Source organism: Pneumocystis murina (assembly GCF_000349005.2).
Source record: "Pneumocystis murina B123 chromosome Unknown supercont1.3, whole genome shotgun sequence".
Classification (NCBI taxonomy): Eukaryota; Fungi; Ascomycota; class Pneumocystomycetes; order Pneumocystales; family Pneumocystaceae; genus Pneumocystis; species Pneumocystis murina.
This window is the reverse complement of record NW_017802361.1, coordinates 500396-519220: the sequence shown is the minus strand read 5'-3', so window position 1 is coordinate 519220 and position 18825 is coordinate 500396. Positions and strand designations below refer to the sequence as shown.

General features: G+C 25.5%; 11 protein-coding genes across 11 annotated transcripts; 5 read left to right on the top strand and 6 right to left on the bottom strand.

Moving 5' to 3' along the window:
* Window positions 1-139: 139 nt before the first annotated feature.
* On the top strand, window positions 140-1254 carry PNEG_01091 (hypothetical protein; the record flags this gene model as incomplete). The annotated part of the gene is made up of 8 exons (XM_007874812.1): window positions 140-232; window positions 278-398; window positions 442-518; window positions 563-654; window positions 698-728; window positions 791-935; window positions 978-1090; window positions 1132-1254. 8 exons carry the CDS (start codon window positions 140-142, stop codon window positions 1252-1254), a joined length of 795 nt encoding a protein of 264 aa, XP_007873003.1.
* A 30-nt stretch (window positions 1255-1284) lies between these two features.
* On the bottom strand, window positions 1285-2137 carry PNEG_01090 (hypothetical protein; the record flags this gene model as incomplete). Its single annotated transcript, XM_007874811.1, has 4 exons — window positions 1285-1313; window positions 1355-1706; window positions 1812-1860; window positions 1911-2137. 4 exons carry the CDS (start codon window positions 2135-2137, stop codon window positions 1285-1287), a joined length of 657 nt encoding a protein of 218 aa, XP_007873002.1.
* A 240-nt stretch (window positions 2138-2377) lies between these two features.
* PNEG_01089 (hypothetical protein) lies at window positions 2378-5402 on the top strand (the record flags this gene model as incomplete). Its single annotated transcript, XM_007874810.1, has 12 exons — window positions 2378-2399; window positions 2444-2787; window positions 2832-2909; window positions 2953-3326; window positions 3368-3647; window positions 3690-3918; window positions 3965-4075; window positions 4123-4470; window positions 4519-4631; window positions 4674-5000; window positions 5044-5256; window positions 5301-5402. The coding sequence occupies 12 exons, from the start codon at window positions 2378-2380 to the stop codon at window positions 5400-5402; spliced, it is 2541 nt and encodes an 846-aa protein (XP_007873001.1).
* Window positions 5177-7008, bottom strand: PNEG_01088 (hypothetical protein). The gene is made up of 6 exons (XM_007874809.1): window positions 6837-7008; window positions 6757-6778; window positions 6393-6713; window positions 5887-6350; window positions 5449-5840; window positions 5177-5398 (listed from the first exon to the last, which is right to left on the bottom strand). The coding sequence occupies exons 1-5, from the start codon at window positions 7003-7005 to the stop codon at window positions 5470-5472; spliced, it is 1347 nt and encodes a 448-aa protein (XP_007873000.1). The 5' UTR covers window positions 7006-7008; the 3' UTR covers window positions 5177-5398; window positions 5449-5469.
* Window positions 7009-7778: 770 nt separating this feature from the next.
* PNEG_01087 (hypothetical protein) lies at window positions 7779-9440 on the top strand (the record flags this gene model as incomplete). Its single annotated transcript, XM_007874808.1, has 7 exons — window positions 7779-8187; window positions 8238-8300; window positions 8347-8582; window positions 8630-8780; window positions 8830-8906; window positions 8952-9096; window positions 9139-9440. Exons 1-7 carry the CDS (start codon window positions 7845-7847, stop codon window positions 9438-9440), a joined length of 1317 nt encoding a protein of 438 aa, XP_007872999.1. The 5' UTR covers window positions 7779-7844.
* Window positions 9441-10165: 725 nt separating this feature from the next.
* PNEG_01086 (hypothetical protein) lies at window positions 10166-11963 on the bottom strand (the record flags this gene model as incomplete). Its single annotated transcript, XM_007874807.1, has 6 exons — window positions 10166-10405; window positions 10452-10945; window positions 10992-11158; window positions 11204-11669; window positions 11714-11854; window positions 11903-11963. The coding sequence occupies 6 exons, from the start codon at window positions 11961-11963 to the stop codon at window positions 10166-10168; spliced, it is 1569 nt and encodes a 522-aa protein (XP_007872998.1).
* Window positions 11964-12337: 374 nt separating this feature from the next.
* On the bottom strand, window positions 12338-12705 carry PNEG_01085 (hypothetical protein; the record flags this gene model as incomplete). Its single annotated transcript, XM_007874806.1, has 3 exons — window positions 12338-12405; window positions 12459-12585; window positions 12640-12705. The coding sequence occupies 3 exons, from the start codon at window positions 12703-12705 to the stop codon at window positions 12338-12340; spliced, it is 261 nt and encodes an 86-aa protein (XP_007872997.1).
* A 111-nt stretch (window positions 12706-12816) lies between these two features.
* PNEG_01084 (hypothetical protein) lies at window positions 12817-13178 on the top strand. Its single transcript, XM_007874805.1, has 2 exons — window positions 12817-12844; window positions 12893-13178. Exons 1-2 carry the CDS (start codon window positions 12842-12844, stop codon window positions 13061-13063), a joined length of 174 nt encoding a protein of 57 aa, XP_007872996.1. The 5' UTR covers window positions 12817-12841; the 3' UTR covers window positions 13064-13178.
* Window positions 13179-14641: 1463 nt separating this feature from the next.
* Window positions 14642-15360, bottom strand: PNEG_01083 (hypothetical protein; the record flags this gene model as incomplete). Its single annotated transcript, XM_007874804.1, has 3 exons — window positions 14642-14680; window positions 14723-14969; window positions 15017-15360. The coding sequence occupies 3 exons, from the start codon at window positions 15358-15360 to the stop codon at window positions 14642-14644; spliced, it is 630 nt and encodes a 209-aa protein (XP_007872995.1).
* Window positions 15361-16811: 1451 nt separating this feature from the next.
* On the bottom strand, window positions 16812-17157 carry PNEG_01082 (hypothetical protein; the record flags this gene model as incomplete). The annotated part of the gene is made up of 4 exons (XM_007874803.1): window positions 16812-16839; window positions 16888-16999; window positions 17049-17109; window positions 17155-17157. The coding sequence occupies 4 exons, from the start codon at window positions 17155-17157 to the stop codon at window positions 16812-16814; spliced, it is 204 nt and encodes a 67-aa protein (XP_007872994.1).
* Window positions 17158-17224: 67 nt separating this feature from the next.
* On the top strand, window positions 17225-18715 carry PNEG_01081 (hypothetical protein; the record flags this gene model as incomplete). Its single annotated transcript, XM_007874802.1, has 6 exons — window positions 17225-17304; window positions 17350-17486; window positions 17531-17614; window positions 17658-17873; window positions 17917-18025; window positions 18087-18715. The coding sequence occupies exons 2-6, from the start codon at window positions 17370-17372 to the stop codon at window positions 18713-18715; spliced, it is 1155 nt and encodes a 384-aa protein (XP_007872993.1). The 5' UTR covers window positions 17225-17304; window positions 17350-17369.
* Window positions 18716-18825: the final 110 nt, after the last annotated feature.

Sequence of the window (18825 nt, the reverse complement as noted above, 5' to 3'; positions counted from 1 at the left end):
CTTGTATCACTTATTGCATTTTTTTCACTTTTTTTATAGATATTATCTTGTCGCTGACAGTAAAAAGCGGATTAATTAAATTTTTTCATCTTAAGTTAAATTTTTTATACACCCTTTACACATAATCAATTAGTTTGCAATGTCTTTTACGACTTTAGATATTAAAGATCGACCTTATGGTGATATACTTTTGCTCTTTGATGTAGATGGCACTTTGACGCCTCCAAGAGATGTTAATATTCTTTAAATAAATAATTAAATATTAATAAATCATTAGATTATTAGTCAAGATATGTTCGACCTTTTGGTGCAGTTAAGAAAAAAAGTGGTAATTGGGTTTGTTGGAGGAGGTGACCTTGAAAAACAGCAAGAACAACTTGGACTTAATAAAACGTCAGGTAAATGTTATTAAAACATAATAATTGTATAAATTGATTTAAGTTATTGACATGTTTGACTATGCATTCCCTGAAAATGGATTAATAGCTTATGAACAAGGAAAACTTTTAGAAGCCCAGGTATTGGTTTTTTTAATATTAAATGATAAATTTATCTGTAATAGTCCTTCATTCGTCACCTGGGTGAAGAAAAGTATAAAACGTTTACTAATTTCTGTTTAAAATATATTTCCGAGCTAGATATTCCAATTAAAAGGTAGTCCTAAAAAAATGATCAATGTTATTAAATGATTCATTAGAGGAACTTTTATTGAGCTTCGTAATGGAATGGTAATATTCATTATATCAAATATATTTGCAAATATCTAAATATTCTTTTTTTCATTGGAAAGATGAATATTTCCCCCATAGGACGTAATTCAACAAAGCAAGAACGTAATGAATTTGAAGAATATGATAAAAAATGTGAAATACGAAGAAAATTTATATGCGTTCTCCAGAAGGAGTTTGCTGATTATGGACTTGCTTTTTCAATTGGTTTGTTTATATGTCTTTTTTGTGTTCTATTGAATGTTTAAGGTGGTCAAATTTCTTTCGATGTTTTTCCTATAGGGTGGGATAAAACGTATTGTTTGAGATATCTTCAGAACAAGAATTTCAAGATTTATTTTTTCGGAGATAAAACTCATGAAGTTTGTTGATTTGATATATTTAAAGTTGATTAATTGTTTAGGGTGGTAATGATTGGGAAATCTACAACAGTCCATTGACATTTGGGTACAATGTTAAATCGCCTAAGGACACTGAAAGAATTCTTCGTGAATTATTTTTTAGTAATGATAGTTTTTCTTTATAGCGCTTTGTTTTCTTCTTTAATTGCTAATATTTACGTAATTAAACGTATATATGCCAATACTTTATAATCAGCGCATTTTCCGGACTTTAGAAATGCCTACCTAATGCTCCTCCTCCTGTAATAATTCCAATAAGCCATTGAAAGATTTGAAGTTTAATTGTTTCTGCTTGTGTTTTTATATTATTGATTTCATTTTCAATACGTGTGTCTGTCTCCTTGATCTTTAGCTCATGTGCCGTATATTCATCTCTGATTCTTCCTTTTTCAAGATTTAAATCAAGACGTACGTTAGCAAGTGTATGATTGATTTCTTCCCGAAAAATCCTCTTTAGTTTTTCAAGATCTGCTAGAATTCTGTCGTATTCTTGACGAGTTGATGTTAGATCATTCTTTTCAAGTGTCTGAAGCTCTGAACGAAGCTGTGAAAATTCTACTTTTTGCGTATAACTGATCTTTTAATTATTACCCTTGTTTAAATTATATTGGGGTAGAGATTTAGAGAAATCATTATAAAAAAGTGTATACTATTAATCTCCTCTTCTCATTACATTACATACCCTTTCTTGCTCTTCTTTTGTAACCATCGTTTTTGTTAAATCATGAAAACTATCATTTATATTCAGTTATACTTGAAAAACATGCGTGAAAATGCTTACCTTTCCTCCAAAACCGCTTGGAGAGCTTGCATCACTGCAAGACTCTGTTGTTTTGTAAATCCCTCTTTTTCAAGTTGTTTTACCAGCTGTAGAGTATCAAAATATCTACGTGCTTTATAGGTTTGTGTAGAAAAATGACAAATTGACAGACTAAGATAATTATAAGGTTTTGGAACAGCACGGATAGTTTGAAATATGCAGAAAAGCATTTGTTTCCATTGAATCATAGCTTTTTAACTAGAAAACCTCGTACATTTGAAAGTTCTATCGATTTCTACAGTAAAATAGAAGCTTTGAAATTCAAGTGTGAGACATGTTTATTCCATAAATTATAGACAGATTAATTGTTTATAGGAAGCTCATATAACGTAAATATATTTTGGTATATATTTTTATCCCAAAGGGGCATTTAAGGCATATATTAAGAGGTAGATATTTTCGAAAAGTAGTTTATAGAATAAAGAAAAATGAGAGTTCAGACGATTTTTGGTAAGGATTTTTCTTTTTGTAAGTTTTTTGTAATTTTTTTATAGATGCCTTGGATGAAGGTTTTCCAAAAATGGCATTACAGATGTGTACAAAAGTTTTGAAAAAATCACCAGAATCACAAATATATCAAGCGTTAAGTGCTCTTTCTCTTTTACGGATTGGAAATTATGAGAAGGCTTTAGAAATATCAGAAAATTTAAGGAAAAAATTGCCTATAGATCAGGATGTTTTAAATGTTTTGCAAATTGTATTTCAAGAGTTAAATATGGCAGATAATGCTATTGAAATGTTTGAAAATGCTTTAAAAAAGAAGCCTAATGATGAAGAATTTGTTAGAAATTGGTTTTTTTCTATGGTAAGAACTAATAACATTCGTGGACAGCAAAAGGTATTTTAGTATATTATAAAAAGTGAATAGTAATGCTTTTTAAGGCTGCAATGAGCCTTCAGAAGATATTTGGGAAGAGGAAGTATTATTATTGGGCAGTGATGTCATTAGAATTATTTAAAGTATACATATTTTGATTAATTATTATTAAATTCATATGGCTAGATGATAAAGATGAGTGAAAGTGAAAAACAGTTTTTTCAGACACTTTCATATCGTTTGATTCTTAAAACGACTGAAAAAAATAATGAATTATATAGATTATCTTCTTCTGAAGAATTACATTTATATATTAGAGTTTTATTGTTTTGTAATAAGTTGGAAGATGCACTAGACGTTTTAGAAAATGATATCTTTAAATCTTTTATAGATGTTGATCTTCAAAGGGTTAAATTGGATCTTCTTTTTGAATTGAAAAAGTGGAAAGTTCTTTTTTCTCAATGTTGTAATTATCTGGATGATGGAAATAATGATTGGAAGATTTTTGATATGCAGATTAATGCTGCATTAAATTTGGCGGGATCTGATTCTTCATCTAGGTTTGTTTTGACTTTTTTGATGTGTTTAATTGAATTAATAGTGTACTTTTGGATTTAGCAAATTATTATAAGGAAAAGAAGCAAAAGTTTCCATATTTACGAAATTTGGCTCTTGCTTCTTTAAAATTATCTTTTTTGATCTCTGATAATGGCATGACTGATGATAAACTGAACTCTTGTATTCAATATTTTGAAATATTTAGTTTAAAAACTTCATGTTTTGAAGACCTAAGGCCATTTGTAGAAAAATTAGAAAAAAAACATCAGGATCGATTTTTAATCCATATTTTTGAGTTTTGTAAGGCTAAAATATATGATATGGTAGTTATTTCCTTTTTTTTATTTAAAATATTAATGATAAAGAAAAAAAATTATGTAGAGGTGTTGAAAAATGTTAAGAAGTTCGAATATCTTATTAATTATTGCGAATTCAAGGATGAAAATGCATGGGTTATGTTTTCATTGCAGTTAGCTAAAGAGTATGGAAATTCTTTATTTTTGGATGATCATTTAAATGTCACTGATAAACAATATGGAGATGATTTTTTGATTTTATCTGTGCATGCTCTTATTAATACATTTTTTATTGGAAGTATGAATTTGTATATTATGTTTAAAATCTATTGATTTTTTTACAGACGATCAGAGTTATCTTATACAAGCGATTTTGTTTCTAGAACTTGGACTTCTTCATAGTAAATATAATTTTCAGTTTAAATTGTTGTTAGTTCGTTTATATTGTATGATAGGTAAAAATTATTGTTTTTTTCAGGAGTTGTTATTCAAACATTTTAAGGTGCTTTTTCTTTAGCACTTTTTACTTATCAGTCTTTATCAATTAAACAAATTCAATATGATACATTAAGCTATATTTTTATGACGAAGTGTTCAAATTATTATCCTTCAAAATCTTTTCAGAATGAATTAAGGATTGCAAAATATATATATATATCTAATATTAAAGAAGTTCCTGAAATGCTTGTTTTAGCCTATGAAAATGGTTCATATTCAAACATTGATAATTTCATTGAATTTGCAACTAGACTTAATAATAGTATATGGAGATATATGTTAAGATATGAATTATTACATTTGTCTTATTTAATAGACAATAAGATTTCTGATGAAATTATAGGAAATAATGGTAATGAAATTTGTATTATGATTTATTTTAATTAATGTTATATTTTAGGTTTTGCTCGAGAAGAATATTATGACAATAGGGATTTTACTATAATGGTTGATTTTGGTACTATTAAAGATAAATCTAAACAAATAAAAAACAGAATAATTTCAGCACCTGATGTATTTTGTGAGATTTATTATATTACGGTTAATTTTATATAGGAAAGTTGGCTTAAAATACAAAATTTTAAAATGTCTTTTGTTAATTTATTGATATCTGGTACTATTGAGGATATAAAAGTAAAATCTAAGTCGGACGAATGGCTATTAGATGGATTAAAATTTGATACTTTAAGTGAATTTGAAATGCAGATGATGTTTCTTTTTAGGGTGTTTCTCTGTTTTTTGATTCAAATAGCTGATCAAAAAGCATATGATATTGAAGAGAATAGATTAAAAGAATGGATTGAACGAAATTTAGTTATTTCATTTGTAAATGTTTCAAACTATAATGATAATATATTAGAACACTTTGTTTTTTTACTTGAGGTAAATTTATCAATCAATATTTTTTAAGGCTTATGCTTTTTAGAGTTGTAAGAGTATATTAATATTTGGAAGTTTTATCAAAAGATCTTTTAAGACTTTGAGAAAATTACATACTGAAATTAAAAAAATTGAGGAAATTGTCAGAAATTTTCATAAGGATATCATTTTATATGTTTCCTCATTGAAAGATAAAATAGTTATTGTTGATTTTACCAAATTTGTTGTTTTATTTGAGCCAAATTTTCAATTATTTAAGGTAAAATATAGTATAAATAAATATAAATTTCACGGATTTTATAGATTGATAAACATTTTATTGAGATGATATTAGAAAAGATAAATGATAGCAGAAGAAATAGTTTGGATAATCTGAATAATATTATATTTAACATGAAAATCTAAGAGAATATTAATATTTTATAATTATATTATAATTGATCTGGCATACGAAATATACAAAGTATATTTATTAATTGTTTATTTGTACATCAATCAGATCTCCATTTTCAAAATCATAATAAGAAATAGATAAATTGGGTTCGAGGTATTCGCCTTCAAATATCAGTGTAATATTAGTATTGGTATTAATATTTTTAGATGTTTTAAATGTTTCTATGAGTTTAGAAATAGTTGCATTTGTATCGATCGATAATTTTATGCTTTCGTTGTCTTTGTCTCTTAAAATTAGTTCAATTGGCGGATCATCAATAATGATATATGTCATAGACTCTAATGTTTTTTCTGTAGAATTAGAAAAATCGTGTATATCTTCATCTTTTAGTCTTTTTCTTTTTTCTATTTCACTTATAAGGTGTTTATATTCCTTTTTGGACATGGCATCTGCATTAGTATTAAGAATTATATTGTTTCAACTGATGTTATTTACTTATTGTAATTTTAGAACCATATTTTAACATGTTAATTCCCTTTGGTGTAGCTGATTCAAATATTCTTTTTTCTCTAAATACTAATACGACTTGATCATAATATGATTTATTAAGTTTTTTATAAGAACAAAATGAGTTTTTCATAACCCTGAATGCTTGATTTTCATGTATTTTAAATAAAATTGGTTCTTCCCAGGATTCTGGAAAAAAAATGTCATCTGTTTTTATATTTCTTTTTCCGATTACTGTTATTTCAAAAATTTCTATCTTTTTATTATTTTCTGGAAATTCTTTTGCTTCTAGTTCTGTAATATCAGTATTTTTTGTTTCATTTGTGCTATATTGGTCATATGTTTCAATATTCGAATTATCATAAATGTAGAAATTATTATTTTCCTTTTCTTCTGATTTATTTGTTTCTTTTGCGGCTTTCTTGTTGATTTTTGTTTCTTGTGTTAGATTCCTAAATATTTTTAATATATATTTGCTATAAACATAATCATACATATACATACGGTGTCCTTCTTGAATGATTTGTTTAGATAAACGAGGAGGTGGTGTAAGACTAATACTTCTTTTTCTATCAGATGGTGATGGTGATAATGATGATTCTGAATGAGATTTATTAGTTATTTTTTTGTGTGTATTTTTATGAGTTTTCTTTGAAATGTTTATTGATCTATTTTTTTCTAATGATTCTTTATTTTCCTGAGAAATAACAATTGGTAATTTTTCTATACTTTCTGATGAAATACTCTTAGGTGACGATAGAGTATTTTCATCAGAAGAAAATGTTTCTGATGATGATATTTGTGTTGGATCAAAACTATTTCAAATTTATATATAAAATCTTTAAAAAAGAAAAGTACCTAAAATCATATTTCTTACTGTCTAAAATATAAAAATTAAAATTAGAACTATACTATGATTTTTTAAAGAAAATTCTTACAGTATTTATATTTTACATCAGTAAAAGTTTCTGGGCTTTTAAATGAGGTTTTTTTTCGACTAAAAAACATAATTTCTTCATCATATTGTTTTTCTATCTCCTTATTATCTTTTTTTCGCTGAAATTTGTTTGTTTTTATGTTTTTTTCCTCGTTTTTAGAGTTGGGCATGTGATGATGTTGAATGCTGTTATAAAAAATATATGAAAATGGTTTCAATAAAAATAATACTAAATAATATATATATAATGTTTGCGTATTTTTTCAAAAAGCATAATTTCTTGAACTATTTTCGAATATTTTTTTGTTTATTAATATGGAATAAAATATATTAATAAATAATTGAATGTTTTATGTATAAAAATGTATTTTTTTACGTTTATCAGTAGGTTTTTGTTTGATATTTTATATAAAAAATGTATTCAATGAAGAATATATGATTTGCATCTTATCTGTTTTGTTTGATTTTATATGTTGATTCTTTTACTTTTTAATGAAATGTTTGATAATATATATTAAAATATATATTCTTGGAATTGTTTTTTTTAAAAAATTGAAAAATATTTTAAAATATAATTTGGTCTTATTTTATATATAAAAAATATATAATTTATAAATGTTCATTACGAATTAATTTTCAAAATATTCTAGAAATTGTTTCATAAAATCTTAATATTTTTAGTTTTTTTTCAGATTTTCTTAAATTATTTTTATATTTTGTATTAAATTACAGGATCTATATATTATAAAATTATGTTTTCTATAAAAAATATTTAAATATTAAAAAAAATTTCAAAACTTCTAAAAATAATCTGTTTATTATAATCTTTAAGTATATATTTTTATAACTTTAGATATTTTTAAAATTAATAAATCTTCGGATTGACGTTTAGAAACTGAATCATAAAAATATATTTTGAATAATAAGAACTTTTAGTTAAGAGCCTATTTATTTTTATTTCATAGTGTCAAATTGTTGAAATTTTTCTGAAATCACAATAGATCTTTTAATGGATGAAGCAATTTGTCAATTTTGTTCAGTAACATATGCAAGTTTAAAAGAAGCAAAATATTACTTGTATTCATCATGTATGGATCTAGAACAGGCTATTGCGTTATATTATGAGTCAAAAAACATAAAAGAAGGCATAGAAATGCCAGGAGAACAAAATATTTTTTATGATAATCTTGTACAAGAAGCTATTGAAAAAAATACAAAAAAGGATATATTCAAGGGTTCAGATGTATCCAAAAATGATGATGTAAATGATTTAGTGGTGGAAAAACGTAATAATATTTCTGAATCTAATACTTCTGAATCTATGTCTAAATATACACAACTTTATTTAAATAGTAAGACTTTATTTGCGATGGTATATTATTAAGCTTTTTTGTTTTTAAAGGGATAAGAAAAAGTGTTTTTGATCAGTCTTTTTCAACAGCGTGGGAAGATGATGAATTTTCTGGTAAGTATTATGTATTTTTTTGTATATTTTTAATTTGAAAAATAAGCTGCGTCAAAAGAACGTTCAAAAAAAAGTAGACCTGTATATCTTTTTACACCTCCATTTGATATTATAAAAAATATTGATTTTGAAACCGCCAAAGAACAGGCTAAAAATAAAATGCTATGGGTGATGGTAAATTTGCAAGATAATACTGATTTTTTATGTCAAAAATTAAATAGGGATTTGTGGAAAGATCAGAGAGTAAAAGATGCTATTCTTAAAAATTTTATTTTTTTACAAGTATTATTGTTTTTTTTGTTTAAACTTTATTTAAAGTATTGTTTTAGTATATTTCAACCTCATCAGATGGTATATTGTATCAGCAATTTTATCCTATAAAAGAATATCCTCATATTTCTATTATTGATCCTAGGACAGGTGAAAGGGTAAAAGTATGGGATAGTTCTGTAATAGAACCAGATAGCTTTCTTATGGAATGTAAGTTTTTGGATATTTTTTAAGTGTTTTAACTTTTAATGATATGTAGTACATGATTTTCTTGAACAATATTCTTTGAATCCGAGTTTTAAGAATCCTATTACTCGAAAACTGTCTACAAAAAAAGTATAAAATTATTCTTAGTCGAATTATTTCATAACTATAAATTAGGTAGAAGATATGTCAGAATCTGAACAGATCAATGCTGCATTGATTGCATCATTAAATGAAAAAAATAAAATTAGTAATTATAAAAGAGTCTCTAGTAAAGATGAAGTAATTGTGATTTCTGATGATTCAAATATTAATCATAATGGTTGTCTTTTTTATTTTATTATTTTGAGTTTAATTTTAGAAGATACACAAAACTCTTTATCTTTATTTGAAAAAATTCCAGCAGTAACTCCACCTGAACCAAATGCTATGTCTACGGACATCACTAATATTCAATTTCGGTTTTCGGATGGATCAAAAAAAGTTCGATTGTTCAATTTATCAGATAAAGTCTCTCGGTTATTCGAATATATAAAATCAGAATTATCTGCGAATTCTAAGGAATTCGAACTTGTATTTAACAGAATAAAGCTTATTAATGAGCTTGATCAAACACTTGAAGCGTTAAAGCTTAAAAATGTCAGTATTACCGTAGAATATTCATAGATTCTGTAGTTCAATATTATATGATCTTTGTTATATATGATATCTATTATAAAACTTCAATTGGTTGTTAAAGATTTCGTAATAGGCTTAATAGCGAATTTATAAGTAAGGATAAATATAAATAGAATAGTATGCAGAATTTTGTATAATACTTTGAATATCATGAATCTTGCTGATACCGTTATATTTTAAAAAGTTTTTAAGACAATTAGTTTAAAATCATTTTTAATTTTATGTAAACTTGGGTTTTGTATCTAAAATCTTAATAATGTTTTTTTCAAAAGCTAAACTATTTTTATATATTACATAGAAATTATAAATTAAGTGGTATTGAAAAAAAAAATATAAGTTAAAATTAATGAAATTTCGTTTATTTTTTTCATTTTTAATTATTTATAATTTTTCTACTTAGACGTTTTATATAAAACGATTAATTGCGTGTCATTATGTATTTCAATTAATCCTAATGCAAATTTTCTAGTATAAGATTAAAACAAATATAAGTGTATTATTTTTTTCATGTCAAAAGTTTGAATCTTAAAATCATTGATATCTATCGTGTAATAGTTTTTATTTAGACATTAAAATCTATGGTAATCTAAGATTAGAATACATATACAAAGATTGAATCATTAGGATATATATTACAGCCGCATTAAATAATCTGAAACTCATGTCATAAACTTATTAAACAAGTTAATCATGTATTGATTTCACTTTAATCTTTAGTGAAAAAAACGCCTTAAGAGGCCAATATCTCCAATGGCGGTTAGAATATCCATTTCTGGCACAGCTAGACCTATTTTCTTAGTCATTATATCATTGGTTTTTGATGAAATTGTCGTATTAATGATGTTAACAGCCGCAGAAACTTCAAGAGTGCCAATTATGTCCGTAAACTCTGATAAATTTAAAGGATGTAGAAGTTTATCTCGACGACATAAATATGTATAAGTATCAAATAACTATTTTAAATATTAGCACATTAATTACAAAACAATCAATATATACCTTTCCAATGAGTATACCGTTCAAATTTTCTCTTTTACAGACGGATAATGCGCACAAAACAGCCTTTTGTTGAAGTGTAAAATCTTTAAGTCGCTGAATCACAGAATTTCCAAATACTGTATTTGAAACTCGAATTATATGTTCTATTGTTGCTCTTGGTATATCTTGAAAATTATTTTCATTAAAAGTCGGATATTTATCTGTATTAGGCGGCGATAACAGTTTGTTCGGAGAGATTTCTGATAACGGTTCCTTTTTATTAATGTATGATTCCATTTCTAAAAGCTCAATTGTTTTTTTAACTAGATCAAATGCCTTTCGAACATCTCCTGTAGAAGATGCAACTTTTCTTGAACACAGTTCAATTGCTGATGGATGAAGAAAGGGTATAAAGTCTTTGGGAATGTTTCCAGAAAGTGAACATAAACGATCTTTAATTATATCCGAAATCTCTTGTGAAGTATAAGGCTTAAATGTAAGAATTTTGGGCATAGCTAATTTTCAATCAGAAGGAATCAATATATGTTTATGTGTAAGTACCATTTTTTGTTTTAAGCTTTGGAAGAAAACGTTCTGTCAAATCTAATGCATTCGTAGCTCCAATTATAATTAATCGAGAACTCTCAATGGTAGACCACTCAAACAATTGATAAAGGATTCCTTGTTCTTTCGCAATTAAGGAATCAATTTCATCCAAAAATACAAGGCTGCGTATTAGAGTATGCTTTTTTTCTTTTTTTAAGAAAACTTACTACATAGTGTTATTTTGAAAAAATAATTTTTTCAACTGTTCAAATGCTTTTTTTTCTACGGTTTCTACCTTTCCGGATAATTTTTCATACAATTCAGAATAAATACTCTTTGGATCCTGGGCCATACAGTTAATAGTTGTAGATATAATATTTCCCCTCATAAATCGCTGTTTTATCACATCGGTAATGATAGCAGTTTTGCCTGTACCAGGAGGACCGCTAATATAAAGACATCCCCCTTGTTCTTCTTCTACATGACTTTCAATATACTCTTTAATATGTTTTCTTTCTGCAGATCGTCCTGTAAGTTGGTTTGGCAAAGCTCCTCGAGAAAAAAGTGCTTTTCCTTTAGAATAAACTGTTGGTGTCGTAGGTGTATACGTTTTCCTTGACATAGGCGCTTTATTAGCAGATCTTAAGCAATGCGGTGTTAAAGAATATTTAATTTTTTGCATCTGAATAAGCCCTTTGTCTTTATCAACCAAATATCATACAAATTATAGATATTACCTATTTGTTTAGCCATTTTATTTTGATGAGTAGGTGTATGAGGCGATGACATAACCAACTCATCTTCTGTATCTGAATTTTCTTGCTCGATCTCCCATTTCTCAATGTTTTTTATTCGTTTTTTTGGTATACATGATAATACTATTTTATTTAATCTTTTATAAATCCATTGATTCACTAAATACATACCTTTTTCTATAGAATTTATATGTGAACGCTTCCTTTGAACTGATCCTTTGTAATTATCCATTTTTTATGTTTATTTAAGGTCTAAAACTCCTTATCAAATGTTAGAAAAATTACCCCGCCATCGCGTATGAAGCACGATTATTCGCGATATGCACGTGATTATATAAAGCATCCTATATAATTCGTATTTATTTTTCCTAAAAAAAAGTATTACTGATATAAATCCTATGCCGCTATGTTTTAGGACTCTATCTAGCTTTGAAATCTCCATTTTTTATGTATATCTCTTTAGTTCGTATGAATGATTATATAAGTATAGGATTGGTGTTCCAAGTATGAACAATAACTTTTAAAATAAAATATTTAGTCTATTTTAAATATAGATGTATCATTGTATAAGATTTGATAAGTGTTTCTGGAATATTTCGTATATATTTATACAGGTTTGGATTTAGAATTTGATGCCAGTTCATGAAGCGTTTTTTCAAGCTGAAAAAGATACTCTACTTCCTTGTAAATAAAAAGGGCTCTTTCTTTTTGAAAATATGCAGAAAACCTTTTTTTTCCCTCTTTTTTTCTTCTGAATATAGATGCCACCAAAAAAAATGAAGACTAAGATATGTAATTGATGCTAAAAGAAAAACCTTTCCAAAAGGTCGAGCATATATCCTCCAAAATAATTTCTAAGCCTTTTATTAGTTTTTGAAATGCTTATTTTTAGTTTTTACAAAACATACGTGAGATGTTTTTCCTTCGTAATTGTGTTCTTTTGCTGACATTATTCCAGTTTCTTGTGAATACATAGGCCGATTGAACTCCTGCGAAAACTTGCATTTTTTAGCACTAAATTTTAGGAATTTTTTATTTATATATGTCGAAAAATAATACATTTTCTGAGTATCGAATTTATGATAGAAATCTGATATACGAGAATAAAAAATGGTAGTATATAGAAGCGTTTATTAAGGTTGTTCTGATTAAAAAACGTAGGTACAAACACCAAGACAACGTCAAGGTAATGAGATTTATGCGATCAGAGAGGCTGCAAAACGAGGAAAATCTAAGACTGAAAAGCCTCTACTTAAGAAGTTAAAACCTAATATATCGATTTATTGGGTCTGTAAGTGCATAAATAAAAGTCAAGTGAGATGTATGTGTTGATTACAATCGATAGATTTGTTGATTTTCCTTGTAATTGGAGGTGCAGTTTTAGAAACATTTTATATGCTATTTTTTCAAATGTAATAATGTTAAAAATGATAATAAAAATGTCCGATATATATCTTCTTTATTATAAATGTGTATTAATGAGCCTGATTTTTTTTTGGGAGATTATATATCTTTTGTGTATTAAATATTAATTATGTAGATATAGCCAATTATGTGAAACAAATGTTTTATATTGCATATTGTAATAAAAATATTATATATATGAAAGATGAAGAGGATATATTTTGTTCTTTGACTAAATTGAATAATTTATTTTTTTTTGTTCGATATTTAGAGATTTACATGTGTATATATTATTTTGAAAACAATAGAATCATGTTCCTAAATATATAAAAATGAAAGTATAGGATTTTTTATGTATGTTTCAACACTTTTTTATAATTTTTTAGTTATGTTTAGAATAATATTTTTTCTTTTGTCAATTTATTAAAACAATCTTGAATGTGTTATATAATTTTGAAAATATAACGATGTAGTTTTGAAAAATACTTTTTTTATACTATATATTATTTTCTAGTGTATGTTTGAGTTCAAAAATTTAATAATTATTGATTTTTATAAAATTAAGGAAATATTTTTATTTAAAGTGTTTTCTAGTATAATTCTTTAGAATTAGCAATACTTTAATTTCAAAATTGTATACATTCAAATATTAATTTTTGATTTGAATGAAATTAAAAATTATTCAATGACAATATTTTTTAGCCTTATAAAACTTTAAAATCTTAGTTTTATCTGAGATGATTATAGACAACATAAATACTAATATCGCTGCATATTAAGATTCTTTATATGAATAATTTTATGATTGAGTCTTAAGCATTTTGGATGTTATTTAGATCTTTTTTTCTCTTATTTTGAGATCATCTGATATAGTCTTTTGAGAGTTGTTAAATTGTAATTATTATGCTTGAAAATTTTTTCATTGATTACATGAATATATTATATTTATATATTTCATAGACTTATATATTTTTTGATAAATTGTAGATATTTATACACTGAAAAATAGAAGCCATTTGAAAAAAAAAATGAGATGAAGTTAGGACTTAAATAATGTAATTTTTTAAATTTCGCTTTTTTTTCGATTTAGATTTTTAGGCTTTAATATAAATTTAATAGATAAAAACGTTTCTGTAGAAAGACATCTGAAAATTTAATGATATTTTTTCATATTTTTTAATGAAGAGATTTTGAGTTAAATGATTTGTTTTAATCTAAGACGTTTTTAAAAAAATAGAATAATTCCTTGTGATTATCGCTTTTTTTCTTTAAAATTAATAATTAATGAAATACATTTATTGTTTTTTTTAGAATATATTTGCCTTTTTATTGGGTTGAATATTTTTGCATAAATAAGTGAGCAATTCATTAGTAAAGACCAAAACAACATTAGGAGAATACAAATTTGTACTATTTGATGTTGCATGTCTCCCTAAATTGTATTTTTTAGTATTTTATATGTATAATTTAGAATTATTTGAAAAAGTCAGTATGCTTTTTTGAATACTAGTATTTTTTCATAAATTCTTGTAAAGGTTCAGCATTCTTAGACAAATAAGACTTATTCGAATATAAAAAATTACTTACCCGTATGAAATTTTTTAATTGAGAGTCTAACGCTTCGAGCTCTTCTTTGTGAGTTTTGTTTTGAGATATTAACTCAGATTTCTGTTTAAGAAGATCCCGTCTAATTTTTTCGAGATTTTCCCTCTCCTTTTTTTCGTAGGAAAGACGAGCAAGCATCAGAATATGTTGATCTGTAGCGTTATTAAGATTAGGATGAAGTGCAAGAAACTCTTCTTCTGAAATCATAGAAAGCGAATCATACGTTGTACTAAATATTCCTTAAAAAATCTTAAACTTTTTTGAAAGAAAACTTACGGAAATGTTTCGCATGCTTTAATTGTTGTTAAAATATGTTGTTGTTCATAATAAAGATTTTGAAGTTGCACATATTTCTGATCCAATGATTGACGAGAACGTTGAGTTTCTTGTTTTGAAGTGCGTGCTTCAAGGTATGCTGCTCTATTTGCTGCACGAAGTCGTGTTATCAACGTCATTAAGTGTGTTTTTGCTTTAGAATCAATTGGATAAGACTGTAAGAGCTGATGGCATTGTTGCCGAGCCTTTTTTGCAAGATCTAAGCATGTTTCGAATACTTTTTCCTGATTATTGTCTATTGATAAGTATTGGTTGTTTGATTCTAATGATTCTAGATTTTCCATTATTTATATTAAGTTGTTTAAAAGCAAAAATAATAATTTTTAAAGTATAATAAAATAATTATTCTTAAATCTTTTAGATATGTCTTTTAGATATTTTACTTTATATGTTTTTTAAGCTAAATATTTAAATTTTTTAGAGGAGTACGATGGTTAATTTTGATTAAAATATTTAGTTGGAGAATGGGTTTTTTGTTATTTTTATAAATTCCTAGTAAAAGTTTGGCTGAAGAATGCAGAAATCTTATTTAGAAATAACTATATATGTATTTAAATATGTTTATTTTGAAATTTTAGGAAATAAGTTTTGAAAAAATATATTAAATTTTTTGAATATATTTGTTTGTATTTATTAATTATGTATTTAAGATTCTATTTTTCAATTTTACAAAAAATGATAGTATTTGATGAAGAATATAAGATTTGATGGTTATTTTTTTAAAGTTGGATTACTATGAAATAGTGTGAATATGTATAGAATTGTTTGCTTTGTATATATATAATGAATATTAGATATATGTTGTTTTTAATAATTGTTTTGGATAGTAGTTTTTTGTTGAATGCAAAAATGTTAAACTTTTATAATTATTTTTTATATTTAATTTATCAATTTAGGAAATGATTTATAATTGAAAATATTACATATTAATGAATATATTGATATTTTTTAAAGTTCAAAAAGATATATATTTAAATACTGCTTATATCTTTTTTATATTTTAATTTAGTTATATATTGTTATAAGTTTAATGTCTTCTGGATAAATTATGAATTTTGTTTTTATAGTTTTAAAGCTTTTTTAATGATTAATAGATGTTTTAGTATTTTTAAGCCGCGTATTTTAAAGAATTACAATGTATTTTTGCTAATATATATTTATGTTTAAAATGAAAAGTATATTTAAATATATATTAGCTAACATATTTTTACAGTATCTTTGAAAAAGAATATATAGTTTTTTTTTGATATCGTAGTGATTGAAAAGCTTTAAATTTTGTGGTTTATGGATAATTAATTTTTTATTTTATTTGATATTTTGTTTTTTTGTCATATAATGAATAGCGAAAATATCATGTATCATAAAAGTTTTATTTTGAATATTTTTGAATAATTCCTTTAAGAAATTTACTTTTTTATGCCATGTATTAAGTAATGGTTTTAAAATTATAAAAATTTTTATTGGAACATTACTTTAAATAAAAATTATAAATTTATACTTTAGGACTTAACTATAATATTTATGGGAATAGTTTTTGAAATACTGGCAACAATACGAAGCATATTAAATATAAACGTTTTAAGTATTAAAGCTATATATATACATGATTTATGATCTTATATATCGATTAGTTGGAATAGATAGCTAGCGATATTTCAGAGAAAAAATAACAATTATTAATCCTTATTGTTTTATTTATCATGTGCCTCTAAATCATGTAATTTTTTAAAAAAACTTAAATAATGGGAAGATTAGGAGGCAAACTAATAAATGATTAGATATGTCTTTCTTTCCAAAAAAAATGAAAAGACCTCTGTTTTAACTTCTCCGCCTTCTCGGGATCATTCACAACAAGTGTATAAAGATATCTACTGCATCGAATCTTGAATTTAACTTTTTTTTTATCCTTAACAATACGAGTTGCTTAAAGGTTAAAATTAGCAAAAAAACTCATAAAAAAAAAGAAATATACATCTTGCATCCTTCCTTCTAGAAACCTCTAGAAATAACTTGATATCTTGGATTTGTTTAGGCTAAAAAAGTAAATTAAAGGTTTTCTTTTTTATTTTTTTTCTTACCATTTTTTTTAAAGATCGATAAACGTAACGACTGTTTTTAACTTGATATTAACCCTACTATATAAATATTTTGATTTGAAAGGATTAAATGTAGATATTATTGACTTTAATTTTAGAAGATTAGTCCTTGTTTGGTTTTTTTGATTATCTGTAAGTAATATTTGTTTTTTTCTTGTTTTTTTTAGTGAAAAATAGGCCTATAGATATCCTAGAAGATGGAAGAGTTGGAATTGGATATTGCAAAGTTGAAAAGGAGTTTAATTTGTGAAATCTGTGTGGGACTCTTTGGATCACCGTTTATGCTTTCTTGCGGACATGTTTTCTGTTATGGCGTACGTTTTTTTTGACATTAGAAGGAGATTAATGATAAATATAGTGTATTCTTGATTGGTTATTTCATAAGCGTACTTGTCCTACTTGTAGACATCCTCTTTCTCAGAGTCCTTCATTTGCATATCTTGTATGATATTTTGTATTTTTTTTTTTTCTAAAGGTTATTGAAGGTTCAAGAAATGGTAGATGTATTTGTTCATCGAATGGAAGCATCAGATCCTGAAGGAGAAGGAAAACATGTAAAAAAACATCAAGAGGATCAGCGTAAGCGGATGGAGGAGAATAGGGATAATCTTTTTTTTGATCTTTTTGTTGAAACGAAATTTACAAGTGTTTTATGTGATCGTGAAGATGGAGTTATGCGATGTATGCGATGTTATTGGGAGGTGATTTAATTAAATATATCTGAATGTTTGGTTTATGATGTAGATAGAGGGCACTGTGTGTGCACATTGTGGGTTTCAATTTTCTGATGAGGAAGTTAGTTCTTTAAATGATTTTTCTTATTCAGATCTGCATGTGGCTTCTGAATTACATGGTATGTGGGATTATTTTGTTTTTTTTGGTTAATAGTTTTATTCTAATGTTTTTCTTAATAGACCAAGATTCTTTATACCAAGATAGTATTTGCTCTGAACCTGATGATTATGACTATGATGATCCTTTTATTGATGATAGACCAACAGATGAGATTGAACGTGATTTATCTATTGAGGAAATTAACGATTCTAAGGATTTATTAGAGCAATCTTTTTCTACTCTTTATTCTGATACAGCAGAGGATAAGGGGTTTGATGAAATAAGTTATGATTCTTTAATTGAAAAACATGAACGACGATCGAAAAAGTCTAAAAAACGTGGGAAAAATGTATCTTTAGGCACGCAGAGGTCTATAAGTCAACTAATTTTACTTGATTCTGATGAAAATGTAAATATTCATGAAAATAGTTCTACTTTATCAAATTCTCGTTCGGATCTGGTTTCATTTCCCGAAAAACGCAACGAAAAATTACGTTATATAGATCTTTCTTCTAATTCTTCGAAATATCAAGAAACATATCCTTCTAATTCTAATCATGATATTATTAATGAATATTTAAGTGATGATTTCTCAATATCCTCTTTACAAAAATACCAATTCCCCAGGAAACAATGTAGCAAAACAAGGAATCGTTGTAGAATAATTAATATTCCATCAAGCGTTAATGATTCTGATTATAATGAGTAAATTTGATTTTATAATATCAAATCTTAAATGATTTTTATTTTAAAAAAATCTTTTAATTCTTTACAAAAAAGTATAGTTTTCGTTTTTTAATTGGACCTCTATTTTATACC